The sequence below is a fragment of the Erinaceus europaeus genome, chromosome 12, assembly GCF_950295315.1.
Source record: "Erinaceus europaeus chromosome 12, mEriEur2.1, whole genome shotgun sequence".
Lineage (NCBI taxonomy): Eukaryota > Metazoa > Chordata > Mammalia > Eulipotyphla > Erinaceidae > Erinaceus > Erinaceus europaeus.
In genome coordinates, this window is record NC_080173.1 from 832,354 (window position 1) to 860,135 (window position 27,782).

The 27,782-nt window shown below is 40.8% G+C and overlaps 1 protein-coding gene across 1 annotated transcript in view; it reads left to right on the forward strand.

The window, feature by feature from the left end:
• LOC132541787 (uncharacterized) overlaps positions 1–27,782 on the forward strand; it is a 148,406-nt gene that overhangs the window by 64,417 nt on the left and 56,207 nt on the right. The window contains exons 17-27 of the mRNA XM_060202484.1: positions 2,020–2,124; positions 5,707–5,811; positions 9,368–9,469; positions 11,478–11,582; positions 15,558–15,659; positions 17,033–17,137; positions 21,409–21,507; positions 22,601–22,654; positions 23,158–23,268; positions 25,131–25,181; positions 26,630–26,734. Of these exons, the coding sequence (XP_060058467.1) occupies positions 2,020–2,124; positions 5,707–5,811; positions 9,368–9,469; positions 11,478–11,582; positions 15,558–15,659; positions 17,033–17,137; positions 21,409–21,507; positions 22,601–22,654; positions 23,158–23,268; positions 25,131–25,181; positions 26,630–26,734 (1,044 nt within the window). The remainder of the gene's footprint in view (positions 1–2,019; positions 2,125–5,706; positions 5,812–9,367; positions 9,470–11,477; positions 11,583–15,557; positions 15,660–17,032; positions 17,138–21,408; positions 21,508–22,600; positions 22,655–23,157; positions 23,269–25,130; positions 25,182–26,629; positions 26,735–27,782) is intronic.

Consider the following 27,782-nt stretch of genomic DNA (forward strand, 5'->3'; position numbering starts at 1 on the left):
TTGTGGGATGCAGAAGGCGGAAGGTCTGGCTTCTGTAATTGCTTCCCCGCTGAACATGGGCACTGACAAGTTGATCCATACTCCCAGCCTCTTTCTTTCCCTAGTGGGGAAGGGCTCTGGGGAATCGGAACTCCAGGACACATTGGTGGGGTCATCTGCCCAGGGAAGTCAGGTTGGCATCATGTTGGCATCTGGAACCTGGTGGCTGATAAAGAGTTAACATATAAAGCCAAACAAATTGTTGACTAATCATGAACCTAAAGGCTGGAATATTGCAGATGAAGATTTGGGGATCTCTGTTTTGAAGATAGCTAGTAGGCCTATTTTAGTTATATTCCAAAGGGCCCATAACCTTATTAGTTTTTTCCTGAGCCTGACCTCCGATATGCAGATGGACCCAAGTTATTGTCTGGGGAAGATGATGTCATGGCTGGAAAAGGGGCCAGAAAGCTGGATCAGGGAAGAGGGTAGCTCCCAAATATGGGGAAGTGTATAAATATTGTTGACTGTAAATTCCATCGATTTGATCTGGGCCCATATTCAGCTTAGGAGCCTATGTGACCTCTGCATCCCTGTAGGTCTGAGCAGACATTCTGTGGTCATGAGTCGGAATGTTCCAAGTTGCCCTAATTTCAGGACCCATCTTCCTCTGGTGGTAGAGCATGTTGTCCAGCCTCCCTTTGGAGGATGGAACATTCTGGTAGAGACTTTTTTATTTTATTGGGAATTAATGGTTTACAGTAATTGCAGTAGTTGGTACATGTGCTTTTCATGTTTTCCAATAAATACAATTGTTGGTACACATGTAAAATTTCTTACAACATAGGTCCTCCTGCACCATCATGTACCAGGACCCAACACCCCCACCCCCACCAGTCTTTTACTTTGGTGCAGGACACCAAACCCAGTCCAAGTTCTGCTTGGTGTTTCCCCTTTCTGTTCTCATTTCTCAACTTCTGTCCATGAGTGAGGTCATCCCATACTCATCCTCTTTCTGGCTGATCTCACCTAACATGATTCCTTCAAGCTCCATCCAAGATGAGATGAAGAAGGTGAAGTCACCATTTTGAATAGCTGAGTAGTATTCCATTGTGTGTGTATAAACCACAACTTGCTTGGCCACTCATCTGTTGTTGGACACCTGGGTTGCTTCCAGGTTTTGGATATTACAGATTGTGCTGCTATGAACATAGATGCACACAGATCATTTTGGATGAATATGTTTGGTTCCTTAGGACATATCCCCAGGAGAGGAATTGCAGGGTCATAGGGTAGGTCCACTTCTAGCCTTCTGAGAGTCTCCAGACTGCTCTCCACAGGGTTTGGCCCCATTGACATTCCCACCAACAGTGCAGAAGGGTTCCTTTGTTCCCACAACCTCTCCAGCATTTGTTACTACTACCTTTTCTTATGTGACATTCTCACAGAAGAGAAGTGGTATCTCAATGTTGTCTTTATTTGTATTTCTCTAACAATGATTTGGAACATTTTTTCATATTTCTGTTGGCCTTTTGGATCTCTTCTGTGGTGAATATTCTGTTCATAGTCTCTCCCCATTTTTGGATGGGGTCATTTGGTTTTTTGTTGCTGAGTTTGGTGCGCTATTTATATTTTTTGGCTATTACTCTTTTGGTAAAGATATGTTTCTAATATAAATGTTGTATCAAACATTAAGAAAGTTTGGTTAAAAGAAGAAAAATGTCTATGCTTAATAACACGTGATTCTTAAGCAGTATGTTAATGGTCTACAGCATGGTTGTTGGCACATAGGTACATCCCTTTCCCTCCCCGTAGCAGGGGTCTAAGTGTCTGAGACACTTGCCCCTCAAGCTATGCTACCCCCCTCATCATGCACCAAGACCCCAACTTCCCTTCATCCCACCAGAGTTCTTTGCTTTGGTGAGATACATCCCCTTCAAAGACATATGTGTTTCCAAAGTTTTGATCACTTTAAACACTGTATTTATATGACATTTTTAGGCCTGTTATTCTTACATTCTTTTTTCTGTCTTTCTTAAGAAAGAAACATTGACAGCAGCAGCCTGAAACCCCTTCTGGAAAAAATGCATATAAAGCTCACTGAGAAAGAATTTGGGCAGCTGACAGAAAACCTACCTGCTGATGGTATGGAGAGAAGATACTCTTGTCAGTCTCCAAAGGGGATTTTTTTTCCCAAGTTTAAATCTGAAAACATCTAATACTACATTTAATTGTGTTGAGATAAATACATAAAATCTTAAGGAACCCTAAAATTAGGAACAAAGCACAAATTCCAACTGTTACTACTGTCATCCAACATTATCTTAAAGATGCACTTGCCCAAGCACTGCATGTTCCAGGACACATTTGTGTAACAGCCTCCTTCTGCCCTGGCAATAAAGCTCCACCAAACACATGGACAAACCTATGTAGACGTAAACCTGCCACCAAGAGCAAGCCTCCAGAATGGGACAGAAGGTCAGAATCCCCGGGGTGAATAGACACATGGACAAACCTATGTAGACGTAAACCTGCCACCAAGAGCAAGCCTCCAGAATGGGACAGAAGGTCAGAATTCCTGGGGTGAATAGACAGACAGACGTCTTGCCCCAGAAAGACACAAACTAAAGTGAAAAAGAGATCTCTGAAGTACAGGATGTTAATCTGGGGGCAGAGACTAGGTTGTACTAAACACTAAGCAATGAGATCCTATTATGATTTTAGAGCTACCACATTACAGTGAAAGGAATCACTTACTGCAGCCCAGGAGCCATCCTGAGGACCTCTGCGACCTCTACCACATTACAGTGAAAGGAATCACTTACTGCAGCCCAGGAGCCATCCTGAGGACCTCTGCGACCTCTACCACATTACAGTGAAAGGAATCCCTTACTGCAGCCCAGGAGCCATCCTGAGGACCTCTGCGACCTCTACCACATTACAGTGAAAGGAATCACTTACTGCAGCCCAGGAGCCATCCTGAGGACCTCTGCGACCTCTACCACATTACAGTGAAAGGAATTACTTACTGCAGCCCAGGAGCCATCCTGAGGACCTCTGCGACCTCTACCACATTATAGTGAAAGGAATTACTTACTGCAGCCCAGGTAGGAGTTATGGCAGGAGCCATCCCGAGGACCTCTGCAACTTCTAGACCCCATATTGGACTTCAGTCTTCATGCTAACACACTCTGTGTGTGGTCAGAGTCCTGGAGGAGAACTCCACTCCAGCTAGCAGCAGACTTTACTGGGGAGCCAGAGACTTTTATCAAGAGTGCCCACTCCTGACAGAACAACCTAAAGAAAACTCCAAATTCAAGACAGTTGTGAAAAATTTCTAAAGAAAATTTCAAGGCAACAGTCCAAAGATGCAAAAATGCACTGCTGTGAAAGACCTTGGTCATGGCTTAAAGAAAAATGATGGTTCTAAATGTTGATATCGTCGCCAGGATAGGTCACTGAATTGATTAGAAACACATGATAATAATTTCTTATCGGGCCAGTTTGTTGTACCTGAGGAGGGACCTGCACCAGGGCCCAGGTTCAAGCCCCACCCCCCATCTGCAGTGGGGAAGCTTCACAAGCTGTGAAACAGCTCTGCAGGTGTCTATCTCCCCCTCCTCTCTCAATTTCTTTCTGTCCTATCCAATAAAATGGGGAAAAGAAGGGGAAATAATGGCAGCCAGGAACAGTGGATTCACAGTGCTGGCACTGGAGGCAAATAATAATAATAATAATAATAATAATAATAATAATAATTTATCACTGTCATTTTGAGTAACTTAGTTCAATGTTTCCAAGAAGTTGAAGCCCAGGAAAACTAGATGTGCAAGAACATTACTAGGGAGATGGCTATGTGAGAGAAAATAAGGGGGGAACCTAAAACAGCTGGAAGGCTCTCAAATTACAATGCAAATCTGACACCATATGAGGGAGAAAAGGATAAAAGAAGGTGGCAGCAATCCCTCTCCCGAAGATGTCCCCAAAGAAAACAGAAACACCTATCAGAAGAGATCTGTGTATACCTATGTTCATAACAGCACAGCTTGTAATTGCCAGACCTGGTAGCAACTCAGATGGCCAACATTAGGTGACTGGTATCATCTGTTTTCCATCTACACCATGCCTCGGCCTCGCGTGAGCTTAATGTGCAGCTTGACAATACGAGAATCCGGCATGAAGCCCAGCCAGTCTTTCTTGGCGTTACTCTCGATCGCACCCTGTCATTTCATGAACATCTCATAAAAACTGCTGCAAAGGTGGGCACGAGGAATAACATCATTGCAAAACTGGCCAGCTCCTCATGGGGCGCGAGCGCTTCCACACTACGATCATCATCTCTGGCATTATGCTATTCCACTGCAGAATACTGTGCCCCAGGATGGTTCCGTAGCCCCCATGTCCACTTGGTCGATTCCAAATTATATTCCTCCATGAGGATCATTTCTGGAACCATCCGTTCCACCCCGGTTCCATGGCTGCCAGTTCTTAGCAACATCGCCCTGCCAGATATTCGTCGGGATGCGGCATCATCTAAGTTCATTTCCCACGTCTACACTCGACCGGACCTGCCAATATACGCGGATATCTTCGCCCACCCTGTCCAACGCTTGACGTCTCGTCATCCAATCTGGTCCCCTACACCTACACTGAACTTCTCTGTTCCATACTCTTGGAAACAGAGTTGGCAGTCAGCTGAGGTAAAGAACAAACACCTCATCTACCCGGCTTTGACCTAGCACGTTATGATTGGGCCCTCCTCAATCGCTATCGAACAGGCCATGGCCGGAAGGAGGTCTCGAAACTTTACATCAGGCTCAACCTGACGCTGTTGACTGGCTATGGAAGAAGGGCAAATGCTAGAAGAAGAAGAAGGTGACTGGCTGAAAAAAAATGTGGTATATATACACAGCAGAATACTACTCAGCTATTTAAAATGACAAAAGTTGTCTTCTTTGCATCCTCCTGGATGAAATTCGAGGATCATTTTGAGTGAGAAAAGCCAAAAAGAGATGGACGAATCTCAAATGATCTCACTTATTAAGCCAACTTAATAATGTAGGGAATGGGGAGGGAGAGCACAAATTGACACACAGACTGGACATGGTGTGCTGCACCAAAGCAAGGACTCTGGGGAAGGGGGAGGAAAGAGGAAGAAAACTTTGGGAGCCTAGTACATAATGAAATTGTATGCATATGTCAATGACTACTGTAAAGCAATAAAAAAATAAAGTGCGGAGAAGGGAGGGAGGGAAGGAGGGAGGAAGGAAGAAAGGAAGGAATGAAGGAAGGAAAAAGAAAAGGATTAGAAACATTCTAGATTTCCATGCATTCTAAGGAAGATCTAGCAAGATCTTTAGACAAAAAATTCTCTGATCAAAGCCATTCATCCTATATTGTCAAGAAACAAGCCACTCTTAGTAGCTCTGCAATATTCAGTCAAGATCAAGAGAAGCTTACAGGAGGGTAGCCTTATGAGAGGGGTCGGGGGAGGGAAAGGGAGAGAGAGGGAGAGATCTTAAATCTTACAGACATATTCACATGGTTACCAGTAAAAGTATCCTGTCTTTCCAGTCTTTAGAAAACAAAGTATGTTTCTATAAATGACATTTTCTCTATGTACTTGGTCAGAGCTTAGTCACTGTTACTTTACACAGTTCATACTGTAAATCAGTTGTCTCATTTAGCATACATGAAATCATTATTTTTTTGTTTTGTTTTTCTAAGGAGGAATTGTTAATATCAATGATGTGAAAACTGTTCTGGAAAACATGGGGATAGAGCCCAAAGATAGTATATACTGGGAAATGGTGAAAAATCTACCCTTTGATAGTAAGTACTTTAAATACTAATAAAATTATGAAGTTTTTAGACCTCTCTGTATTTCCCTAAAAACTATATCCATTTACTAAATTTTAGAAATAGAAAGTCTTGGGTTGTTTCCAAACCTTGGCTATTATAAATAATACTGAAATGAACATAAGGGTGTATATTTTTCCAGACTTCTTCTCTTTTATGTGCCTAGGACAGATAGTAGAGGAGCCACTAGATACAGTGGCAGGTCTGCCCCTAATCTCTTCAGAAATCTCCACACTATGTTGCATAGAGAATGTTTGCATTCTCAGCAGTGTATCGAAGGGTCCCCTTTTCATCATATCCTCACTATCACTTCCTGTTTCTGACCTGTTTTAATGTAGGCTGCTCACTCTTACAGGTGTTAAGTAGTGTGTTACCTTGATTTGCATTTCTCTGGTAATAAGGGATAAAGAACTTTTTTCAGAACAAAAATTAACAAGCCTAGTACGTGCTAAGACTAGAGAACTCTAGATAGACTTTGACACAACACGACTCACCCCCTGAAATACACACGACCTTTGTGAGCACTTAATATAGTCCACGATGTTCATGGCAGGACGTGTCTCTAGAAAGTTGAAGAACCTGTCTTTTTGATTTATGTAAATTTCTTCATGGACTGATTCTTTCATTAGGTGGGAAAGTTCATGTGATCAGCTTGAACACTACATTAATAAGATGGGAATCAAGCTCAGAGATAAGGAGCTTTAGGATCTGACTGAAAATCTCCCTGCTAGTGGCACCCACGTTGTCAGATACCATAAGTTATATCCTAGGAGGGCTGAGGCACTGAGAAGACAGAGAAGGGGCGCTGGGAAGGGTGATCTCTCTTGAGAGTAGTCGAGAGACTATAGATGTGAACAAAGCTGCATGTGGACAGCTGATTTCCAACACAACAGGAGAACACTGTATTTTGTATTAATATTCTTAGTCTACATATTAAATAGAAAAATACAGACCATGTACATACAATGTGATTTGGTATTCCTTTCCATTACTAATCCATGCATATTTGGAATATAGAACTAAACAAATTTATGTGGTTGAAAGTTTATGCTTTCATATTTTGTGAGTCTTTTTAATCAACTTTGACTTTCTCTTGCAATTCATGGGAACTTTTTCCTACAAAAATTGTTAAGTGGGGAGTCGGGCTGTAGCGCAGTGTGTTAAGCACATGTGGCACAAAGCGCAAGGACCAGCGTCCTTAAGTAGGAAGGACCACCTGCAGGGGAGTCGCTTCACAGGCAATGAAGCAGGTCTGCAGGTGTCTGTCTTTCTCCTTCTCTGTCTTCCCCTCCTCTCTCCATTTCTCTCTATCCTAGCCAACAACGATGACATCAGTAACAACAATAGTAATAACTACAACAATAAAAAAACAACCAGGGCAACAAAAGAGAATAAATAAATATTTTTAAAAATTTTAATTGTTAAGTGAGGACACTTGTATGTGGGAAGCTGATGAAAAGTATAGATTTTACTCATCATTTTGAGTTTTGCTTTCAATATATCTAGAATCTGATTAAATTATGATGTTTTATTGTGAAATCTACGCAGCTAGGTGTCTTCATATTGACTCTGGGAAGCCTTTGCAATAGCATAGAACACTACAAGTAAGCTGAAAATCTTAAATCCTCTGTTGTTTATATCATTTATAGGATTCACTTCAAAATGGTCTCCCTTTTTATAAATGATAACAAGATTTTTAAGGTTTCCAGAAATTGTGAGAGCTCTTAAAGATGAGAAGTATATTGAGAATGCAAATGAATGAGATCCTAGGTGTATGCCTTTCCTAACATAATTAATACTTTCCTTAAGTAGGAAGGGCAACATCAACAGCCCATAGACCACTGTGAACAACCAGAACATCAGACTTCCAAATACATGGTTTACTGATGTGACTCAAAACTGTTGGTAAGCCCGAGATCAGATGCCGTAATTATCTTGGAGAGAGTGTATCTAAGAGTCCTTGAATATACTGAGAGAAGACAAGATAAAGAACGTGCAAGGGTGTCCCTTGACTTTGTGAGCACCTAATGAATAAAGATGAAGCTAACACATTTTCCTTTTATGTGTGTATAGATATGTGTGAATGTTATGCTCTTGGTAAGTGTCATGGTTATCAGTAGATGTTTTTAAATAAGAATGCATAAGAATGCAGATTGTTGAGATGCAACCACTTGTGAATCACTTCTTACTAACACAAGTAAGTTTGATATGTTATAAGCCAAAAGTAGACCCTTGGAGTTGTATAACTTTCATATTTACATTTTTTAATTTTTCATGCTTATTTAAAGAGTAGGAATTGAGTAAGATTATAACACAAAAAGTGTGCTCAATAGGTCTTTACTAAGTAAACATAGAAGCAGTTAGTATGTATAACACAAAGCAAATGTAATGATTGTAATAGTCCTGTGTTTATCCACAAACATCTGTATCATATTTCTGGGATTCTGATTTTCTCCTGTAGTTGATAAGAAAATTCCTCTGCAAACACTAATGAAAAATTTACATGTTTTGCAGATAAGTTAAACTTTATTGTAAAAATTTGGGCTTGTGGGGGGGTGGCTGGCGGTGGTGTGCCAGGTTAAGCTTACGTATCACCAAGTGCAAAACCCAGGTTCAAACCCCTGCTCCCCACTTCCAGTGGGGAAGCTCCATGAGTGGTGAGGCAGGGCTATAGGTACCTGTCTTACTCTCTCCCTTTCTTATCTCCCTTCCCCTGTCAATTTCTCTCTGTCTCATCAAAAAAAGAAAAGAAGAAGGGAAGGAAGGAAGGAAGGAAGGAAGGAAGGAAGGAAGGAAGGAAGGAAAAAAAGGAAGGAAAAAGAAAGAAAAAATGGCTGCCAAGAGCAGTGGATCTGTAGCACCAAGCAGCAAGGATGACCCGGGTGGCAATTAGAGAAAAACATGTTTTTGGACTTCAGAAGTTATCACCATTAAGATTTGGTTTCCCTGGCATTTCCTAGTACTCCATTACTGATGACTAAGCTCTGGCTTTTCTCCATTGTTAGGAACAGCTGCCTTTCATACTCCATGTATTGAGTAACATCAGATTTTCAGAATGAAATTGCCAGACTTTTTGCATCAGTTTTCCTGTTGTTTATGCCAGGAGGATAATTCATTTACTATATTCATTATATAACTCTCAATTTTAAAATTAAAGTGACCAGCATGGAAGAGGGAGAGTAAATGCATAAAAAGTGCCAGTTTCCCAGTAGAGAATGCTCAACTAAAACTCACATGTTATAAGCTAATGTCAGTGCATTAAAAATACTTGAAATGTTTTCAAAGGATTAATTCATTTAAACATCATTTTTATTACCAACCAGATTTCATTCTGGAAGTTTTTCCCCCTAGTTTTAGGATAACCTCTAATTTGACTTAGCATATACACTGATTGCATTATTAAAAAATCTCTTATTGTAGTTTCCAGCCAGAATTTTAGGATAGTAGTCATCATAACATAACTCCTCACTGGAAACAGTAACTGCTATGTGAAATGATTATATGTATCCCCAATCTCCTATTTTCAAAGGTGAGAAGATTGATTCTAATGATCTAAAAAATCTGGCAAATCTTGGAGTTGAACTCACAGAAAAGGAACAAGAGATGCAGCTGCAAACACAGTCAACTAAGGGTGAGCCAAGCAGAACTCTGTGGGGACATGTGGAAGTCAGAGTCATTGCACATCTGTGTGGAAGGCACAGGTTTGAAAGTGTTTGCCCTGCCGTACAAATTGCTTTTCACTTCTTGATGGTGTCTTTCGATGCACAGTTGGAAGACAGTTTTTCCAGTTTACGTTGGTCATTGCTGCTTGTACTTTGTTATATCTGAGTAGACCATTGCTGGATCTAATGTAATGAAAATTTACACCTACGTTTTCCAAAAGTCTTATAGTTACAGCACTTACATTTTTGTCTTCAACTCATTTCGAGTTAGGAATACAGTGCAAAGTAGGGACCTGGAAAATTACTATTTTGCATGTGGATATCCAGTGGTTCTGGCATCATTTGTTGAAAAGACTCCCCTCATTAGAGGTACCGACACCTTTCTCCAAAAGCATTTGTCCATGTTGGAAGTCTTGTTTCTAGACTCCCAACTTTGTTCTTTGGTCTAGACACATTAGAGCATATATCTAGTCATATGCTGGGATTCCACTGGTTTTATTACTTCTTTTTGTTTGTTTTTTTTATTTTTTATTTATAAAAAGGAAATACTGAGTTACTATAGACAATTGCACATTTTACTTTAAGGTGTATGTATTCCCCTAATTTATGGATACGTGTACACATGTGTCCTACCTCATGGGCACTGGTCTATATCCAGATTCTGTGGCTTTGTTAGGAAGTGCTCCACATGAAATGGAATTAAGGAGTCCTATGAATTAGTGAAGGTATCACCCGAGTACTGGAGCTGGAAGTTGACATCCCAGATCTGGTGTCTCTGGATACAGTCCAAAGAGAAACATGTATCCAGTATCAAGTCTTCCAATTCATGAACATGGTTCTTTTTTTTCACTTCACGTTTCTTTAATATCTTCTATCATGTTTTATGGTTTTCAGAGTGTAAGTTTTGTACTTTACTGTTAAATTTATTCTTACACATTTTATTCTTTTTGATGCTCTATAAAATCATTAGTTTCATTTGTCTTTCTCCTACTATCAATATATAGAAATAAAATCAGTTTTGTATATGGATAAAACATTAGTATTTTTCTGTATCCAAAGTTACTTAATACATTGATTTTGTGAATTTCATATTAACATTAACATAACTTCTTATAACTGTTTTACAGATATTAAAAAATTATCTTGGAGTAGATTACCAACAAGTATGAAGTCATAATTATAGCAGAGAAAAGAAATACATTTTATCTTTTATTTTAACAGTATATGTGGTCATTAAACTCACTACAACTACTACTATTACCACTACTCTACTAAAAGATGCTTATTGCAAAGGGAGTCGGGCGTTGGTGCAGCGGGTTAAGTGCACGTGGCACAAAGCGCAAGGACTATGGAAGGATCCCGGTTCAAGCCCCCGGCTCCCCACCTGCAGGGGAGTCACTTCACAGGCGGTGAAGCAGGTCTGCAGGTGTCTGTCTTTCTCTCCCCCTCTCTGTCTTCCCCTCCTCTCTCCATTTCTCTGTCCTATCCAACAACAACATCAGTAACAACAACAATAACAACTACAACAATAAAACAACAAGGGCAACAAAAGGGAATAAATAAATAAATAAGGACTAAAGTGATAGCACAACAGATTTTCATGCCTGAGGTACCAAACGTCCTGAGTTCAGCCCCTGGTATTACCATAGTCAGTGCTTTGTGTTTGCTTTTCTTTGATATTATATGACTTCCTCTCCCCCTATGGTTATCTCTGGAACTTAGTGCTTGCATGACCCTACCACTGTATCCCAGTGGCCACTTTTTCTTTTTCTTTTTTTTTTTTATGAGGATAAGAGATCATGAGATAGGGAGGGAGAAAGAGAGAGAAACAGGAAATGAGAGACACCTTCAGCACTGTTCCACCACTTAAGAAGCTTCTCCTTTGCAGAAAGAGACTGGGAACTTGAACCCCAGACCCATTGTACATGATAACATGTGTACTCTACTCTAATCTTCCTTTATTCTTTATTTCCTAAGAGGAGAAGATTAAAAAGGATGATCTCTTTACTTGCTTTGAAAAAATAGGACTCCAACTCACAGAAGAAGAACTTAATGAACTGTCAGAAAAACTACGTATGAATGGTGAGCTCTAAAGATATTCTTAAGGCATCTTTCTATCTGTATCTTCTATGTGATGTTTACCAGTATAATTATTATTGTTACTAAATAAACATTTGAAAGTTTAATAGAATGCTACAGAAAAAGCAACTGATCTGAGACCAACATCATTGTTTCCTATGGATACTCATATATTTGATAATCTCAGGAGACCAGCAGAATCAGTAGTAGCTGATAGAAACTGGAGAAAGAGACACCTCAGGTTCTGAGTGTTGGCGCACCTGGTTGAGTGCACATGTTACAGTGCTCAAGGACCTGGGTCCGAGCCCCCAGTCTCCACCTGCAGAGGAAAGTTTCACGAGTGGTGAAGCAGTGCTGCAGGTGTCTCTCTGCCTCTCTCCCTCTCTGTCACCCCTCCCCTCTTGATTTCTGATTGTCTTTATCAAATCAATAAATGAAGATAATAAAAAATATAAATAAATACATGAAAATGAAAAAAAACAGATGCCTTAAAGAGTTGCTGAGCTAAATTAATTGAATGTGGCTGAAAGGATCAGTTGAAGCACACTATGAAAGAGGTAACTAAGGAGTTGGGCAGTAGCGCAGCAGGTTAAGCACAGGTGGCACAAAGCACAGGGACCAGCATAAGGATCCCAGCTCAAGCCCCCAGCTCCCCACCTGCAGGGGAGCCACTTCACAAGCAGTGAAGCAGGTCTGCAGGTGTCTGTCTTTCTCTCTGCTTCTCTGTCTTCCCCTCCTCTCTCCATTTCTCTCTGTCCTGTCCAACAATGATGAAAACAATAATAACTACAACAATAAAATCAGGGCAACAAAAGGGAATAAATAAATATTTTTTAAAGGAGGTAACTAAAGAAAAAGAACTAAAACATGTTACTGTGGATGAGTCACTGGCAGAGCTCACACCAAAAGGCAGAGCCCTGGCCCTTGTCAATGTAAAGAAGGAGCTCTGCGCAGGGGGTAGATAGCATATTGGCTATGCAGAGACTCTCATGCCTGAAGCTCCAAAGTCCCAAGTTCAATCCCCCGCACCACCATCAGCCAGAGCTGAACAGGGCTCTGGTAAAAAAAAAAAAAAGAGCTTCTACAAAGAATAAAAACACCTCTTTGCTCAGCATGCCGGTCTTTGAAATTGAATTAGATTGTACTGTTTTGTTTCTGGAAGTAAAACTCCATAAACTAGAAATTAGTTTTCCAAAATATAATTCTTTTTTGTATAATGGTATATAGTCAAGGGTTTATTGATTTTATTAACACTTTCAAAGAACCAACCCCTAGATACATTGATCTCATGGGGTTTTTTTATTTGTTTATTTGTTTGTTTGTTTGGTTGGTTGGTTGGTTGTTTTCAATATCAGATATTTCCACTCTAATGTCTATTATTGTATTCCTTCTATTGTCTTTTGGTTTCCTTTGATTTTCATAAGTCCTATTGTTTTATAGCTATAGCTGGAGATGATCTTGATGTTATTCAGACATTTTGGCATTGCCAAAGAGTTCAGACTGCGGTGCTAATATAACCTAGAGTATTCAATGAAGGTGTCATACAGAAGCTAATATTTATAAAAGCAGCAAGAGAAGAAACTTTATCCATGTGTCATGTCAGCAACTGTATTGTGAACCATTAGCCCACCCAATAACATGATTCAGAAAGAAAGAACCAGGGCTGGTCGGTAGCACAGTGGGTTAAGCGCACATGGCACAAAGCGCAATGACAGGTGTAAGGATCCCGGTTCGAGCCCCCGGCTCCCCACCTGCAGGGAGTTCGCTTCACAAGCGGTGAAGCAGGTCTGCAGGTGTCTGTCTTTCTCTCCCCCTCTCTGTCTTCCCCTCCTCTCTCCATTTCTCTCTGTCCTATCCAATAACAACATCTATAACAATAACAACCACAACAAAATGGGAAAAATAGCCTCCAGGAGCAGTGGATTTGTAGTGCTGGCACTGAGTCCCAGTGATAACCCTGGAGGCAAAAATAAATAAATATTAAGAAAAAGAAAAGAAAGAAACAACATATTAAAGAGAAACCGGAGTTAACTTGAATAGGCTTCCACTGGTTGCATTCCAGACCATTTTAGCATCAGAAAGGAAGAAGAAAAAGAGTAGCAGGGAGGAATGAAGGGGTTTATTCAGAGGGAAGCGGTCGGTGCTGAGCGCACCTGAGTGAGAAGTAGCAGGGAGGAGTAGGGAGTGAAGGAGTTTATTCAGAGGGAAGCAGTCGGTGCTGAGCGCACCTGAGTGAGAAGTAGCAGGGAGGAATAGGGAGTGAAGGGGTTTATTCAGAGGGAAGCGGTCGGTGCTGAGCGCACCTGAGTGAGAAGCAGGAGGGCGAAATAGGGAGTGAAGGGGTTTATTCAGAGGAAAGCAGTCGGTGCTGAGCGCACCTGAGTGAGAAGCAGGAGGGCGAAATAGGGAATGAAGGAGTTTATTCAGAGGGAAGCGGTCGGTGCTGAGCGCACCTGAGTGAGAAGCAGGAGGGAGAAATAGGGAGTGAAGGGGTTTATTCAGAGGAAAGCAGTTGGTGCTGAGCGCACCTGAGTGAGAAGCAGGGAGGAGTAGGGAGTGAAGGAGTTTATTCAGAGGAAAGCAGTTGGTGCTGAGCGCACCTGAGTGAGAAGCAGGGAAGAATAGGGAGTGAAGGAGTTTATTCAGAGGAAAGCAGTCGGTGCTGAGCGCACCTGAGTGAGAAGCAGGAGGGAGGAATAGGGAGTGAAGGAGCTTATTCAGAGGAAAGCAGTCGGTGCTGAGCGCACCTGAGTGAGAAGCAGGAGGGCAGTTGGATATGAGTCTCTCATCATGACACCGCTGTCTAATCATCTCAGTAAGGATTGTCCCATGGCCCACAGGTATCCTTCCATCCATCACGTGTGTATGTCACTTACCAAATAAGTAAATAAAATAACAATGAATTTATAGGGGGTTGGACTGTAGCATGCACATTAGCATGTGTGAGGACCTGAGTTCCAGCACCAGTTCCCCACCTGCAGGAGGGACACTTGAAGAGCTTGAAGCAGGTCTTCAGGTATCTATCTTTCTCTCTCTCTCTCCCTCTCTCTCTCTCTCTCTCTATATATATATATATATATATATATATATATGCATATATGTGTGTGTCTGTGTATACATATATATCCCTCTCCTCTTCTCCCAGTTTCTCTCTGTCTTATCAAAATAAAAATGGGAGAGGAGGGGAATGGAAAAAATGGTTAGCGGGAATGGTAGATTCATCATGCAGGCACTGAGTCCCAGCAATAATTCTGGTGGAAACAAAAATAATAATGTGATAATAATAACAAACAAGATAATTGACCATGTTGTTATTTAAAAATGTATCCCATGCTCTCAGAGTTTGTAAACTTGTAAGATCAAAAACAACTGAATGCAAAAAATGGGAACTAGGAGTTATTTATATTGATAATTCTGAGGTTAAATAACAAAATCAGTGAAGTACGTTTTATAGTTCCTGATACAGCAAAAGCTATCAATAATATTTACATCACTATCACTGACAGAACTAGTAGTTAGAGACCTTTTTAAAATACTGCTTAATATCCAAAAATATTTATTGTTTTCAATGTTGTATTTAGGGACCAGTAACTGATCTACTTCCCCAAATTGGTCTAAAGGAAAGAATCCTGATTTTACCTCCAATTTTAGTTCCTTTGTGTATTTGATTCAATAAGCCTCTGTCTTTATGTTGAAAAACATAACTCATAGGAACTAATTGTTTCTGATGTGGTACAGATACTTTAAGGCTACATTTCCTGAGTGCTTTCTGATCTTGGTGATGAACTTAGCACACCCTTTAAAATGTAAAGTACAGCTTATAAGTGTGGACATGTGAGGTGAGCATCAGAAGCAAACTGTTCTTTTCAGCAAATTGTTCAGACTCTCAAAAGGATATGTGTCTCAAAAAAAAAAAACCTTAAAGAGAATTTTTTGGCTGTTATAAATTTTCTTCACACCTGTCTTTCTTCCTATTAGGTAAAGTTGACCTTCAAGATCTAGAAACTCTCTTAAACAACATAGGGATCGAGCTCACTGATCAACAGCTTGAACATCTGACTGAAAACCTGCCCATCAGTGGTGAGCATGTTAGACACCACTGACTTCTGTGCTTTGCAATTCACGTACCATTGGCAGCAGAAGAGACAGAGTGAGGGAGCTTCATGGGGAAGATAGCAAGGTGCAGATGAGACAGTGACAACGATAAAGGGCCTGGGAGTGTGGTTTGCTGTGCGCTGTGGCACGGTTAAGCAAAGAGTTTTCCAAGTTATCAGAAGAAAGCTAGCCTCTACAAAATGGCCATTTGTGAATCCCACCATTTCTCTCATCAAATAGAAATGGTGTGTGTTTGTCTTTGCAGAGGTGGGCTCTCACACATGCCTGATTTCTCCAGGTCACTCTTCATTGAGAGACACAGAGAAAGGAGAGACTCCATAACACTGGAGCTTCACCTGCTGCCACAGACCCAAAGTAGGAAGACACAGTAAAAGAAGGATGAATCTTAAGAGATGAAGACCACTGCTACCAATTAGTTACATAGTTCTAACAAAATTGAGTGAGACATACCGTGCTGGGCCAACTACGTGTTGTATTATGCTATCTCTTCTGATCTCTGGATAGTCAGTGACTCGTGTTGCTTCTGTTCTGTCATGTGCTGTACCCAACACGAAGAACACATTCACTTAAAATTAAGATACACATTCTTTTTTAACCATTTTATTAGTGATTTAAAATCATCAGCAAGACTGTGGGATAAGAGGGGTACAATTCCACAAAGTTACCACCACCAGAGTTCTATATTCCCCCACCCGCCCCCATTGAAAGGTTCCCTATTCTTTACCCCTCTGGGAGTATGAACCAAAGATTTTTTATGGGGTGCAGAAGCTGGGAGGTCTGGCTTCTATAATTGCTTCTCCACTGGACATGGACATTGCCAGATGGATCCACACCCTCAGCCTGTTTCTGTCTTTCCCTAGTGGGGCAGGGCTCTGGGGAGGGTAGGTTCCAGGACTCACTGGTGAGGTTGTCTGCTCATGGTAGCATCTGCAATTTGGTGGCTGAAAGCATTAAGATACAAAGCAGAACAAACTGCTTAATAATCAGGAACCTAAAAGTAAGAATGTAGCAGATTAGATTTGGGATCTTCATGTTGAAAGAAGCTAAGGAATTTATTTTAGGTATATTCCAAGGTGCCTATGATTTTACTCATTTTTTTACCTGAGCCCCACAGATACCTTGCAGGTGGGCTGAAAGTATTGTCTCAGAAGATAGAGGACACAAATTCTATTGTTTTACATTTTACTTCTTCCAGTAGAACTTCTTTTTCCCTGTCTCTTCTTTTTATTCTAGTGTTACAGAAAAAAAAAATAACAGAGCAAGAATACTTTTAGATAATTCAAAATAATTAAATTGTCTATTAGTATATTACCTATAAACATTTCATCTTTTCAAAGGAGAAAAGATTGGTTCTGACAACCTACAAAACATCCTGCAAGATATGGGAATTGAGCATATGGATGAGGAGCAGAAGCGACTGCTGGATAGGCTGCCTGTTGATGGTGAGCTGCAGAAAAGCGCGGTGCCCTCTGTGGGGTCAGTGTGGGTAGCTCTCAGTCTCTGGATAGGCTGCCTGTTGATGGTGAGCTGCAGAAAAGCGCGGTGCCCTCTATGGGGTCAGTGTGGGTAGCTCTCAGTCTCTGGATAGGCTGCCTGTTGATGCTGAGCCACAGAAAAGCACAGTGCCCTCTGTGGGGTCAGTGTGGGTAGCTCTCAGTCTCTGGAGGTATTTTCTGCCTAAACCCCATAAAGGAATAGAAAGCCATTTCTAAACTAGCGGAAATGTGGCCATTACCACATGGCACACAGTCTGACAGTCCACTACACTGTCACGTGGTTTTCCATGTGACTAAAGATTTTCTTTCTGATAGAGATTAACTTCGTAATATGACCAATGAAGAGGGGGGAGAGAGAGAGAAAGGTGACATCAATAGAACAAAGAGAGAAAAACTTTTATGTATGTCTTAGAGTAATGCTATGGAAGAATTATACTACTATCTCTAATGGCAACAAAAGATTAAATTTGTCATTGGAAAATATAATTTTAAATGTCAATATTGTGCAACTATAAAACAGATTTATTCTTAAAACACACTATTAAAATGTGTCTTTCTGCAGTCATGTAACTTGTGATGCTTTGGTGAATCTTGTTACTTTTCCAGAGATCTGAACAGTACCTTTTCTTTTTTTAATTATTATTATATTTATTTATTTATTAGATAGAGGCAGCCAGAAATTGAGAGAGAAGGGGGTGAGAGACACCTGCAGCCCTGCTTTTACCACTCGTGATGCTTTCGCCCTGCAGGCGGGGACCAGGGGCTTGAACCTGAGTCCTTGTGCACTGTGATGTGTGTGTTCAACCAGGTGCGCCATCACCTGGCCCCAACTGTTGGTATGCATGAGACCCCTTCTGTTTCATTTGGTTTAAATCCCCCCTGCTTAACACTATTCTATTTACATAACCACTTCATTCTATTTACATAACCGCTGTCAAGAAGTTCCACCCTCCCTCCAGGGCATTGGTGGTTCAGTGATAGGATTCTCACCTGCTCTGCCCCCTCCTTGTCACACTCTGATTTTCACCAGTCACTTTTCTCTCCACCCTCTCTATGTCACATCCTGTTTCCACCCTACTTGGCAAGTATATATAAAGACAGCATTGTGAGTTTTAGGGTAGAGTACTGTACTTTGAGTTTAACTCAGCTCGGCTTAGATAGCGCTGCGTCCTGCATCAATAAAGAGATACTGCCTACAGCTCAACCATGAGTCCCTGGTCGTCTGTTACCCGCCCGTGAAGCCAGCCCATTGAAAACAACATAACCTGTCGAAAACAACACCCAACAGTACCTTTTCTTATAGTTCAACAAAAGATGTTTCGAAACAAACTGCTGAAGAATTTAAGTTTTAATAGTAAGAGGCACAATGAGAAGTTACCAGGAAAATATCCTTAAAGATGACATTTATGTCAGTAGAATGCAATATCTTACTCTTCTTGTAGCACGTGTGTTCTTGCTGGTAATAACCCTTACTTCCTAGAAGCAAGTTCGTCACTGGGTTTCATTGTTCAACTTTCCTTTAAAAAAATGCTTTTATATAAACAGAAATAATGGAAAGGGGAAGGAAGGCAGGAAGGCAGGAAGGCAGGAAGGAAGGAAGGAAGGAAGGAAAGAAGGAAGGAAGGAAAGAATGGAGGGGGGAAGGGCAGGGGAGGAAGGCAGTGAAGATGAAGGGAGAAGGTTCCACATTTATTTCCCAACGTGACAGGAGCAGTGAAAACCTTCTGAGAATAAGACTTGAAGAAACAAATATGGCCTTGGCTTCTTTGTAGCAATCACTGATCAGTGTTCTCTACTTTAAGTTGCTTAACCTCTCTTCTAGTTTTCTTCTTGGGCAAGTCTGTTTAAATTTTGAAGGAATGACTTCTAATTTTCTTTAAACTCTTAATTCTACTTTCCTTTTAAAGAGCTGTGGAAATGATGTAGTTTTGTTCTTTGCTTGAAAATACTAACAGTCACACTAGGCTGTGAAGTGGTTTTCTTCATCAGTGTTTGTTTGCTTGTGTCCTTTCCTTTCCTTCTGCTCATAAGGAGGAGACACTGACTACACCGTAGGGTAAGAGGGGCACAGCTCCACACAGTTCCCACCACCACAACTCCGCGTCTGGGACATCACTACTAACGTCAGCTTTCTCAGATAGAAAGAGCAAGATAAAGGTGAAAGATGGAGAGAGCACCAAACCTTCTCCCAGACTTGTAGTACTCCCAAAGATTGCACTGGAACCTCGAAGTATGCACATGGCAAAGTAGGCACCCTCTCAAGTGAGCTAGCTTTCTGAAAGAATAAATCTTAAAAGTTCTCACCACACGGGCCAGGTGGTGGCATACCTGGTTAAGCACACCCATTACACTGTGCAAGGGCCAGGTGGTGGCATACCTGGTTAAGCACACCCATGACACTGTGCAAGGGCCAGGTGGTGGCGCACCTGGTTAAGCACACCCATGACACTGTGCAAGGGCCAGGTGGTGGCGCACCTGGTTAAGCACACCCATGACACTGTGCAAGGGCCAGGTGGTGGCGCACCTGGTTAAGCACACCCATGACACTGTGCAAGGGCCAGGTGGTGGCGCACCTGGTTAAGCACACCCATGACACTGTGCAAGGGCCAGGTGGTGGCGCACCTGGTTAAGCACACCCATGACACTGTGCAAGGGCCAGGTGGTGGCGCACCTGGTTAAGCACACCCATGACACTGTGCAAGGGCCAGGTGGTGGCGCACCTGGTTAAGCACACCCATGACACTGTGCAAGGGCCAGGTGGTGGCGCACCTGGTTAAGCACACCCATGACACTGTGCAAGGGCCAGGTGGTGGCGCACCTGGTTAAGCACACCCATGACACTGTGCAAGGGCCAGGTGGTGGCGCACCTGGTTAAGCACACCCATGACACTGTGCAAGGGCCAGGTGGTGGCGCACCTGGTTAAGCACACCCATGACACTGTGCAAGGGCCAGGTGGTGGCGCACCTGGTTAAGCACACCCATGACACTGTGCAAGGGCCTGGGTTCAAGCCCCTGGTCCTCATCTGCAGGGGGAAAGCTTCACAAGTGGTGATGCAAGGCTGCAGGTGTCTGTCTCTCTCCCTCTCTATCTCCTCCTCCCCTCTCAATTACTCTCTGTCTCTATCAATAATAAATAAATAAATAAATAAGATTTAAAAGAAAGAAAAAATCTTTTTAAAATGGACAGTCCTCATCACTAATATTGCAAAATAACTCACCTGGGTGGTGTGCCCGCTTTACTGTGTGTCATGTGTATGGCCCACATTTGAACCCCACTCCCACTGTGTTGGAAAAGGTTGGTGCTATGGTGTTTTCCCCTTATATTTTTTTATTTTTACTTATAAAAAGGGAACACTGAAAAAAACCATAGGATAAAAGGGGTACAACTCCACACAATTCCCACCACCAGAACTCCATATTCCATCCCCTCCTTGATAGCTTTTCTACTCTTTGTCCTTCTGGGAGCATGGACCCAGGGTCATTGTGGGTGCAGAAGGTGGAAGGTCTGGCTTCTGTCATTGCTTCCCCGCTGAACATGGGTGTTGTCAGGTCGATCCATACTCCCAGCCTGTCTCTCTCTTTCCCTAGTAGGGTGGGCTTTGGGGAAGTGGGGCTCCAGGACACATTGGTGGGGTCGTCTGCCCAGGGAAGTCCTGTGTTTCCCTTTTTATCTCTACCTCCTATCCCTGTCTGTCTGATAAAAGGCCAGATAAGCAGTGAAGCCTGATGATGTCTAGAGAGAGAGAGAGAGAGACAGGAAGGAAAGTTCACTAAAAAAATTAATTAATAAAAGGGTGGGGTCTGGGTGGTGGTGCACCCAGTTGAGTACCCATTATCATGCACAGAGACCCAAATTCAAGTCCTCAGTCCCCACCTGCAAGGAAGAAGCATCACTAGTGGTGAAGCAGGGCTGCAGGTGTATCTTTTTCTCTCTTCCTCTCTATCTTCCCCTTTCCTCTCAATTTCTCTCTGTTTATATGTGTGTGTATTATTTTAATGCGTATGATATAATGGATGTGTTAACTAACCTTATTTGGTAGTCATTGTAAAATACATACATATTATCATTATATTGTGTATTTTAATGTTACATACAAATTATATCTCAATAAATCTAAGTAAATAAGAACACTAAGACTTGTTAATTAAAGATATTAATATATTTGATTTTTTAAGTATTCTAAAATCATCTTCTCTTTCCTCTTCTGTCTTCAAGGAGGGAAGCTTAATACACATGACCTAGATACTATTTTAGATGCCATGGAGGTTGAATTTACAGAAGAAGAACGTGATCTAATAAAGAATTATCTAAGTGGTGAGCATTAGGAAAACCTTATGCTTTTAACAGAGATTATACTTGCTATATTAGTTGTGACTGTTTCAAAGGTTGAAGTGTATTTTCCAGAAGATGTTTGTGTAGCTTTCAGAAGAACTCAGAAACAAGTCCTACCCCACTAGGGTAAGACAGAAACAGTTTGAGAGTATGGACCCACCTGCCAATGCCCATGTCCAATGAAGAAGCAATTTCAGAAGCCAGAACTCACACCCTCTGCTTCCCATAAAGAACTTTGGTCCATACGCCCAGAGGGGAGAGATGTTAGGGGAAAGTGACCAGAGTGCTCTGAGCTCCAATTGTATCAGGACCCAGAGAGAGAAGAGGGAAAAAAGAAAGACCTTAAAAAGTAGCAATAGGTGTAGGTGTGACTTAAATAGGAAGAGAGGGCAAGACCATAGGGAAAAATGAGCAAATAGATATAAATATAGTCATATAAATAATAGTCAACCCATATCTGTGAGCTTGGGAGAACTGCTAGAGTTTCCAATGGAGGGAATGGGGACACAGAACTCTGGTGGTGGGAACAGTGTGCAATTATAGCCTTGTTATCTCGTAATGTTTTAAACAATATTAAATTACTAATAACAAAGGGGAGCCTGCCTCTCCTTCCTTACACATCATGGCATGGGCACTACAGAGAAAGGAAGAATTATTATTGTCAGGTTTGCAAATGTAAGATCTGAAATTGTCTGTTTACACTGATTTACTTGTCATTGTCATCACCTTAACACATGGCTCAGTCTGTTCAGCTATTCCTTGTTACTCTACAAAGCAGCAGTAAGTGTGCAGGCACAGAGCCCCAGTGATTATCCTAGTAGCCAAAAAAAAAAAAAAAAAAGTAGCATTGACTTAACACTTATCCTAAGTATTAAAAAGTAGTAATAAACTTAATCATCGCCCCATCACTCCTGAAGCTTCCCCCCTGCAGCTGTGTGCTGGCCCTTGAACTCGGGCCCTTGGGCATCCTAAGGGTGTAGTCAATGAGATGTGACACCACCCAACCCCCAGGACTTCTTTCTAAAATATAAGTATTTTTGGATTCTATGTTATTGTTTCTCTGTTTGCCTTGCAGATTCTGCAGAAATTGATCTGGAAAATCTGATGGATATAATAGAAACTATAATGGGTAGGTCAGAGATTACCAAATACATTTACTTCTAATATTTTATGTTTGTATTTTTCCTCTTTTATTCCTTTTTGAAGTATGTTATTTTTAATAAAATGATTGTAGCTTTATCATTTGATTCCCTAGACTTTGGTTTTAGTATATCAATATCTTGTCAAGGTATAGTACATTTTGTTAGCAAGTCCTGTTATTTTTCATATTTATCAGAGATAATTATTAAAATATATATTAATGAAATAAGAGACTAAAGTATTATCACCTCCTGGTAATCTCCCTCAATAGAAAATTATGATGAAAATCTATTGCCCTGAATCATATTTGACCTCTTTTATTAGTAAAGTTCAAAAAATAGCTTTCTTTCATAGTATGGACAGGTAGGACTCATTAGACTGTGATATGTATTGAATAGTTATATTCAATAATTAGCATCAATGGAAGAGTTCATTCTTAAAACAATTAGCTTTAAAAAAATCTTATTTATTAACATTTCTATCCTTTTGAAGGAAGAGAAATAGATGTCAACGACTTGGAAACCGTTCTAGGAAGCATGGGAATAGAGTTCACAGATAAAGAAAAAGAACTCCCAGAAATAGTGAGCATTCTACCAGTCAAGAGTAAGTATTTTAAATAAATATAGCTGACTAGAGAAATTGTGAAAACAACATTATCATTACTACATATCAAAGATAATCTTATGATCCATGGCTCATAAATGTAAATGCACCTATTTTATCTTGAAACTTGGGCCTGGGTGTATCACACCAAAGCAAAGGACTCTGGGGAAGGAGGAGAGAGAGGAGATGGAGCAGGCACTGGGGTCTTGGTATCGAAAAAGATCCTGAGTTGAAGGTACAAGTAGTGTGTAGAGACTTGTCACAGTGAGTCAGCAGTCTCACTATAAGTCATCAGTTATCAACCCCATAATAAATCATGAAAATGAAGTAAGATCACAAAGTCCTAAAGTAAAAACAAGATTTTTTAAAAAGCTGCTTGTATATTTGCACTTCAGTTTCAGAATCAACAATTGTGTCATCATGACTCATGATCAGAGATCATTTTCTTACTCTTTATTCTGAGAAATCTAAAACTTAAACCATAAAAAATGAGAAGAGATGTGATATGATAGAAGAAAATGAAAATATCACAAAATAATTTGAAAATAGGGACCAGGTGGTAGTGCACCTGAGTATACAAGGATCCAGGTTCAAGCCCCCAGTCCCCACCTGCCAGTGGAAGCATCATGAGAGGTGAAACAGTGCTGCAAGTGTCCTTCCTATCTCCTTTTATTTCTAGCTCTCTCTTTCTCTCTCTCTTTCCTTCTGTTTTCCCCTTCCGTCTCAATTTCTCTGTCTTCAAAATAAATTAAAAAACAGAAATAATCATGTAAAAATATAATTTTAAAATGTATTTCATCAGGATAGAGTTCCAATAGTCCAATTCTGTAATTTCATTATTTGTCAAAAAAAAAAAAAAAAAAAAGGTCTAGGAAAATGTTGGAGAGGATGTGGAGGAAAAGGAACACTTCTGCACTCCTGGTAGGAGAACGAAATGGTTTAAGCATTATGGAAAGCAATGCAGAGACTTATCAGGGCACTAGAAATGGACCTAACCTGTGACCCAGCAATTCCTCTCCTGAGGATTTACCCAAAGGAAACAGAAACACCTGTCAAAAGAGATCTGTGTACACCTCTGTTCATAGCAGCACAAATTGTAATAGCCAGAACCTGGAAGCAATCCAGATGTCCAACATCAAATGAGAGGTTACAAAATCTTTGGTACGTATACACGATGGAATATCACTCAGCTGTTAAAAACAATGAAGTTATCTTATTTGCATCCTCTTGGATAAAACTTGAAGACATCATGTTGAATGAGATAAGCCAGAAAAAGAAGGATGAATACCAGATGATCTCACTTATTAGTGGCACTTAATAAAGTAGGGATGAGGAGGGAGAGGGAGAACACAAAGTAAAACACGGACTGGACATGGTGCATTGCACCAAAGCAAAGGACTGTGGGGAGGGAGGGAGAATGGGAGGGAGAAAACTCTGGGGGCCTGTCATGTGGCGAAATTGTATGCATATGTCAGTGAACCCGCTGTAAAGCATTAACCCCTGGGGCCAGGTGGTGGCACACCTGGTTGAGCTCACATGTTATAATGTAAAAGGATCTGGGTTCAAGATCCTGGTCCCTACCTGAGGGAGAGAAGCTTCACTAGTGGTGAAGTAGTGTTGCAGGTGTCTCTATGACCCTCCCTCTCTATCACTCACTTCTCTCTCTAGTTCTGGCTGTCTCTACCTAATAAAGGTAATTTTAAAAAAATTTAAAGATTTAAAAGAAATCATTAACCCCCTCAAGATAAAAAAATCTAAGGTAATTCACAAAATGCACCTTACCGAAGTTACTCACTTCATATTGTCTGTGGCACCTCATGCTGCTGCTCTTCTGTGATGTGAATAGTGCTTTCTTCTTACAGATCAGAAGATCTTTGAAAAAAACTTACTAGATGGCATAAAGTATTTTAAAGGTAAGTGAGAATTATAATAAAATACAAAGTAATCTGAGCTCATCATACTTGGCTTTTAAAATTATTTCTGGGAGTCAGGCTGTAGCGCAGCGGGTTAAGCGCATGTGGCGCAAAGCACAAGGACCGGCATAAGGATCCCGGTTTGAACCCCGGCTCCCCACCTGCAGGGGAGTTGCTTCACAGGCGGTGAAGCAGGTCTGCAGGTGTCTGTCTTTCTCTCCCCCTCTCTGTCTTCCCCTCCTCTCTCCATTTCTCTCTGTCCTATCCAACAACAATGATATCAACAATAATAACTACAACAATAAAACAACAAGGGCAACAAAAGGGAATAAATAAATAAAATAAATATTTTTAAAAAAATTATTTCTGTGTGATGAAAGTGTAAACCCTGTGCCATTGAGTTACCTTACCAGTGAGTATGTAGGCCTTGCCATGCATGAGACTCAGACCATATGGGAAAACAACTGCACCAGAAGAAGCTTTTGAGCCGTGATGGATGGATGGATGGATGGATGGATGGATGGATGGATGGATGGATCTATGTATCTATCTGAAAAAGTCTATCCTAGAGTAGCAGACTCATGTATATTTGAGGCCCTAACTCTGAAAAAAAGAAAAAAGGGAAAAAAGTATATCCCTTGCTACCTAATAATTTAATTATGGTGTGACTTTGTGCCTTTGTAGATCAACCTGTTTGTCAGGAGGTTGTTTCATATGCTGTAAAAGAACTCCCAAGCTTAAGGAAAAAAACAACTCACAAGCTCTTTTGGGATTTTCTAAACTCTGAAAAAATGAGCAATTATCAGAACTCAGTTTGCATAGCAAAAGTAAAGAAAAAATGAAGACATTTTTGGTTAGTTTAATTAGTGGAGACTACTAGTCTGACATTTGGACAAAAGCAGAACAAGAGCTAGAAAGGTTCCAAAGAAGTGAAGGGATGTAAGACTAATGAGATGAGCAAGAAGCAGCTCCCACATTTCCATCTTTGCATAACCACCTTCATTACATCTGCCAACTATAACATCATTTGTTTTATCACTAGTAGTTAATTTAACTTTTGATCTTACATAAAATATTTCAATCGTAATAGAAACTCATCATGTCTAAACTAAGGTAACTATAGTAGTAAACACAATAAATAGAAGACAGCATTAGAATTGACTAGAAATATTGAAGTTATTGTCACCTTGCTAGAACTTGGTGAGAAGTGATCAGTTCACTGTAAAAAATTGTGGCACTTAGTTCTCTAAGTGTGGCCCCAATAGATTTGAAAGTAGTATGGGTGTTGTGGTTTCTTTCCATCACTCTACGTCTCTCTCTGCCTCTTTTTATCTACCTGTCTCTGAGAAAAAAAAAAATCAGTCCCTGGAAACAATAATAAAAAATGGTATACTGAGGATAAAATTTATTCTGGGTATAACTTTTCCATATGTATCTTTTCTCACAAGGAGCAAAGATTGACCCCAAGAAAATGGATACAGTTTTGAAAAAGATGGGCATAAACCTTACTGAAAAGGAGCTTAAAGATGTAACACAAAACCTACCAGTTGGAGGTGAGATCTTTAAATATCATAGTCCTATAGAAAATCTTTCATATATACTATGTATAATATTTGTATATAGTATTTGGTTGTCAGAAAAGTCATGGCATATTTTTCATTTTTTTATTTTAATTTATCTATAAAAAGGAAACATTGACAAAACCATAGGATAAGAGGGGTACAACTCCACACAATTCCCACCACCAGAACTCCGTATCCCATCCCCTCCTTGATAGCTTTCCTATTCTTTAACCCTCTGGGAGTACGGACCCAGGGTCATTGTGGGATGCAGAAGGCTGAAGGTCTGGCTTCTGTAATTGCTTCCCTGCTGAACATGGGTGTTGACTGGTGGATCCATACTCCCAGCCTCTCTCTCTCTCTTTCCCTAGTGGGGCAGGGCTCTGGGGAATCGGAGCTCCAGGACACATTGGTGGGGTTGTCTGCCCAGGGAAGTCTGGTTGGCATCATGCTAGCCAGCATCTGGAACCTGGTGGCTGAAAAGAGAATTAACATATAAAGCCCAACAAGTTGTTGACTAATCATGAACCTACAGGCTGGAATAGTGCAGATAAAGGGTTGAGGGGTCTCTGTTTTGTAGATAGCTAGTAGGCATATTTTAGTTATATTCCAAAAGGCCTGTGACTATACTTTTTTTTTTTTTTAGTTTTTTTAGAAAAGTCATGTTTTTCTGTTTTTCTATGCCTCACAACTTTTCTGACAAACCAATAGTCATTAAGAATATATATTTGGGAGTCCAGCAGTAGCGCAGCGGGTTAAGCGCACATGGCGCAAAGCACAAGCCCCCCGTTTGAGCCCCCGGCTCCCCACCTGCAGGTGAGTCGCTTCACAGGTGGTGAAGCAGGTCTGCAGGTGTCTGTCTCTCTCTCCCCCTCTCTGTCTTCCCCTTCTCTGTCCATTTCTCTCTGTCCTATCCAACAATGGCAACATTCATAACAACAACAATAAAACAACAAAGGCAACAAAAGGGAATAAATAAATATTTTTTAAATAGAATATATATTTGGCATCAATAAGGGATTCTGAAAAATCCAGAGAAGAA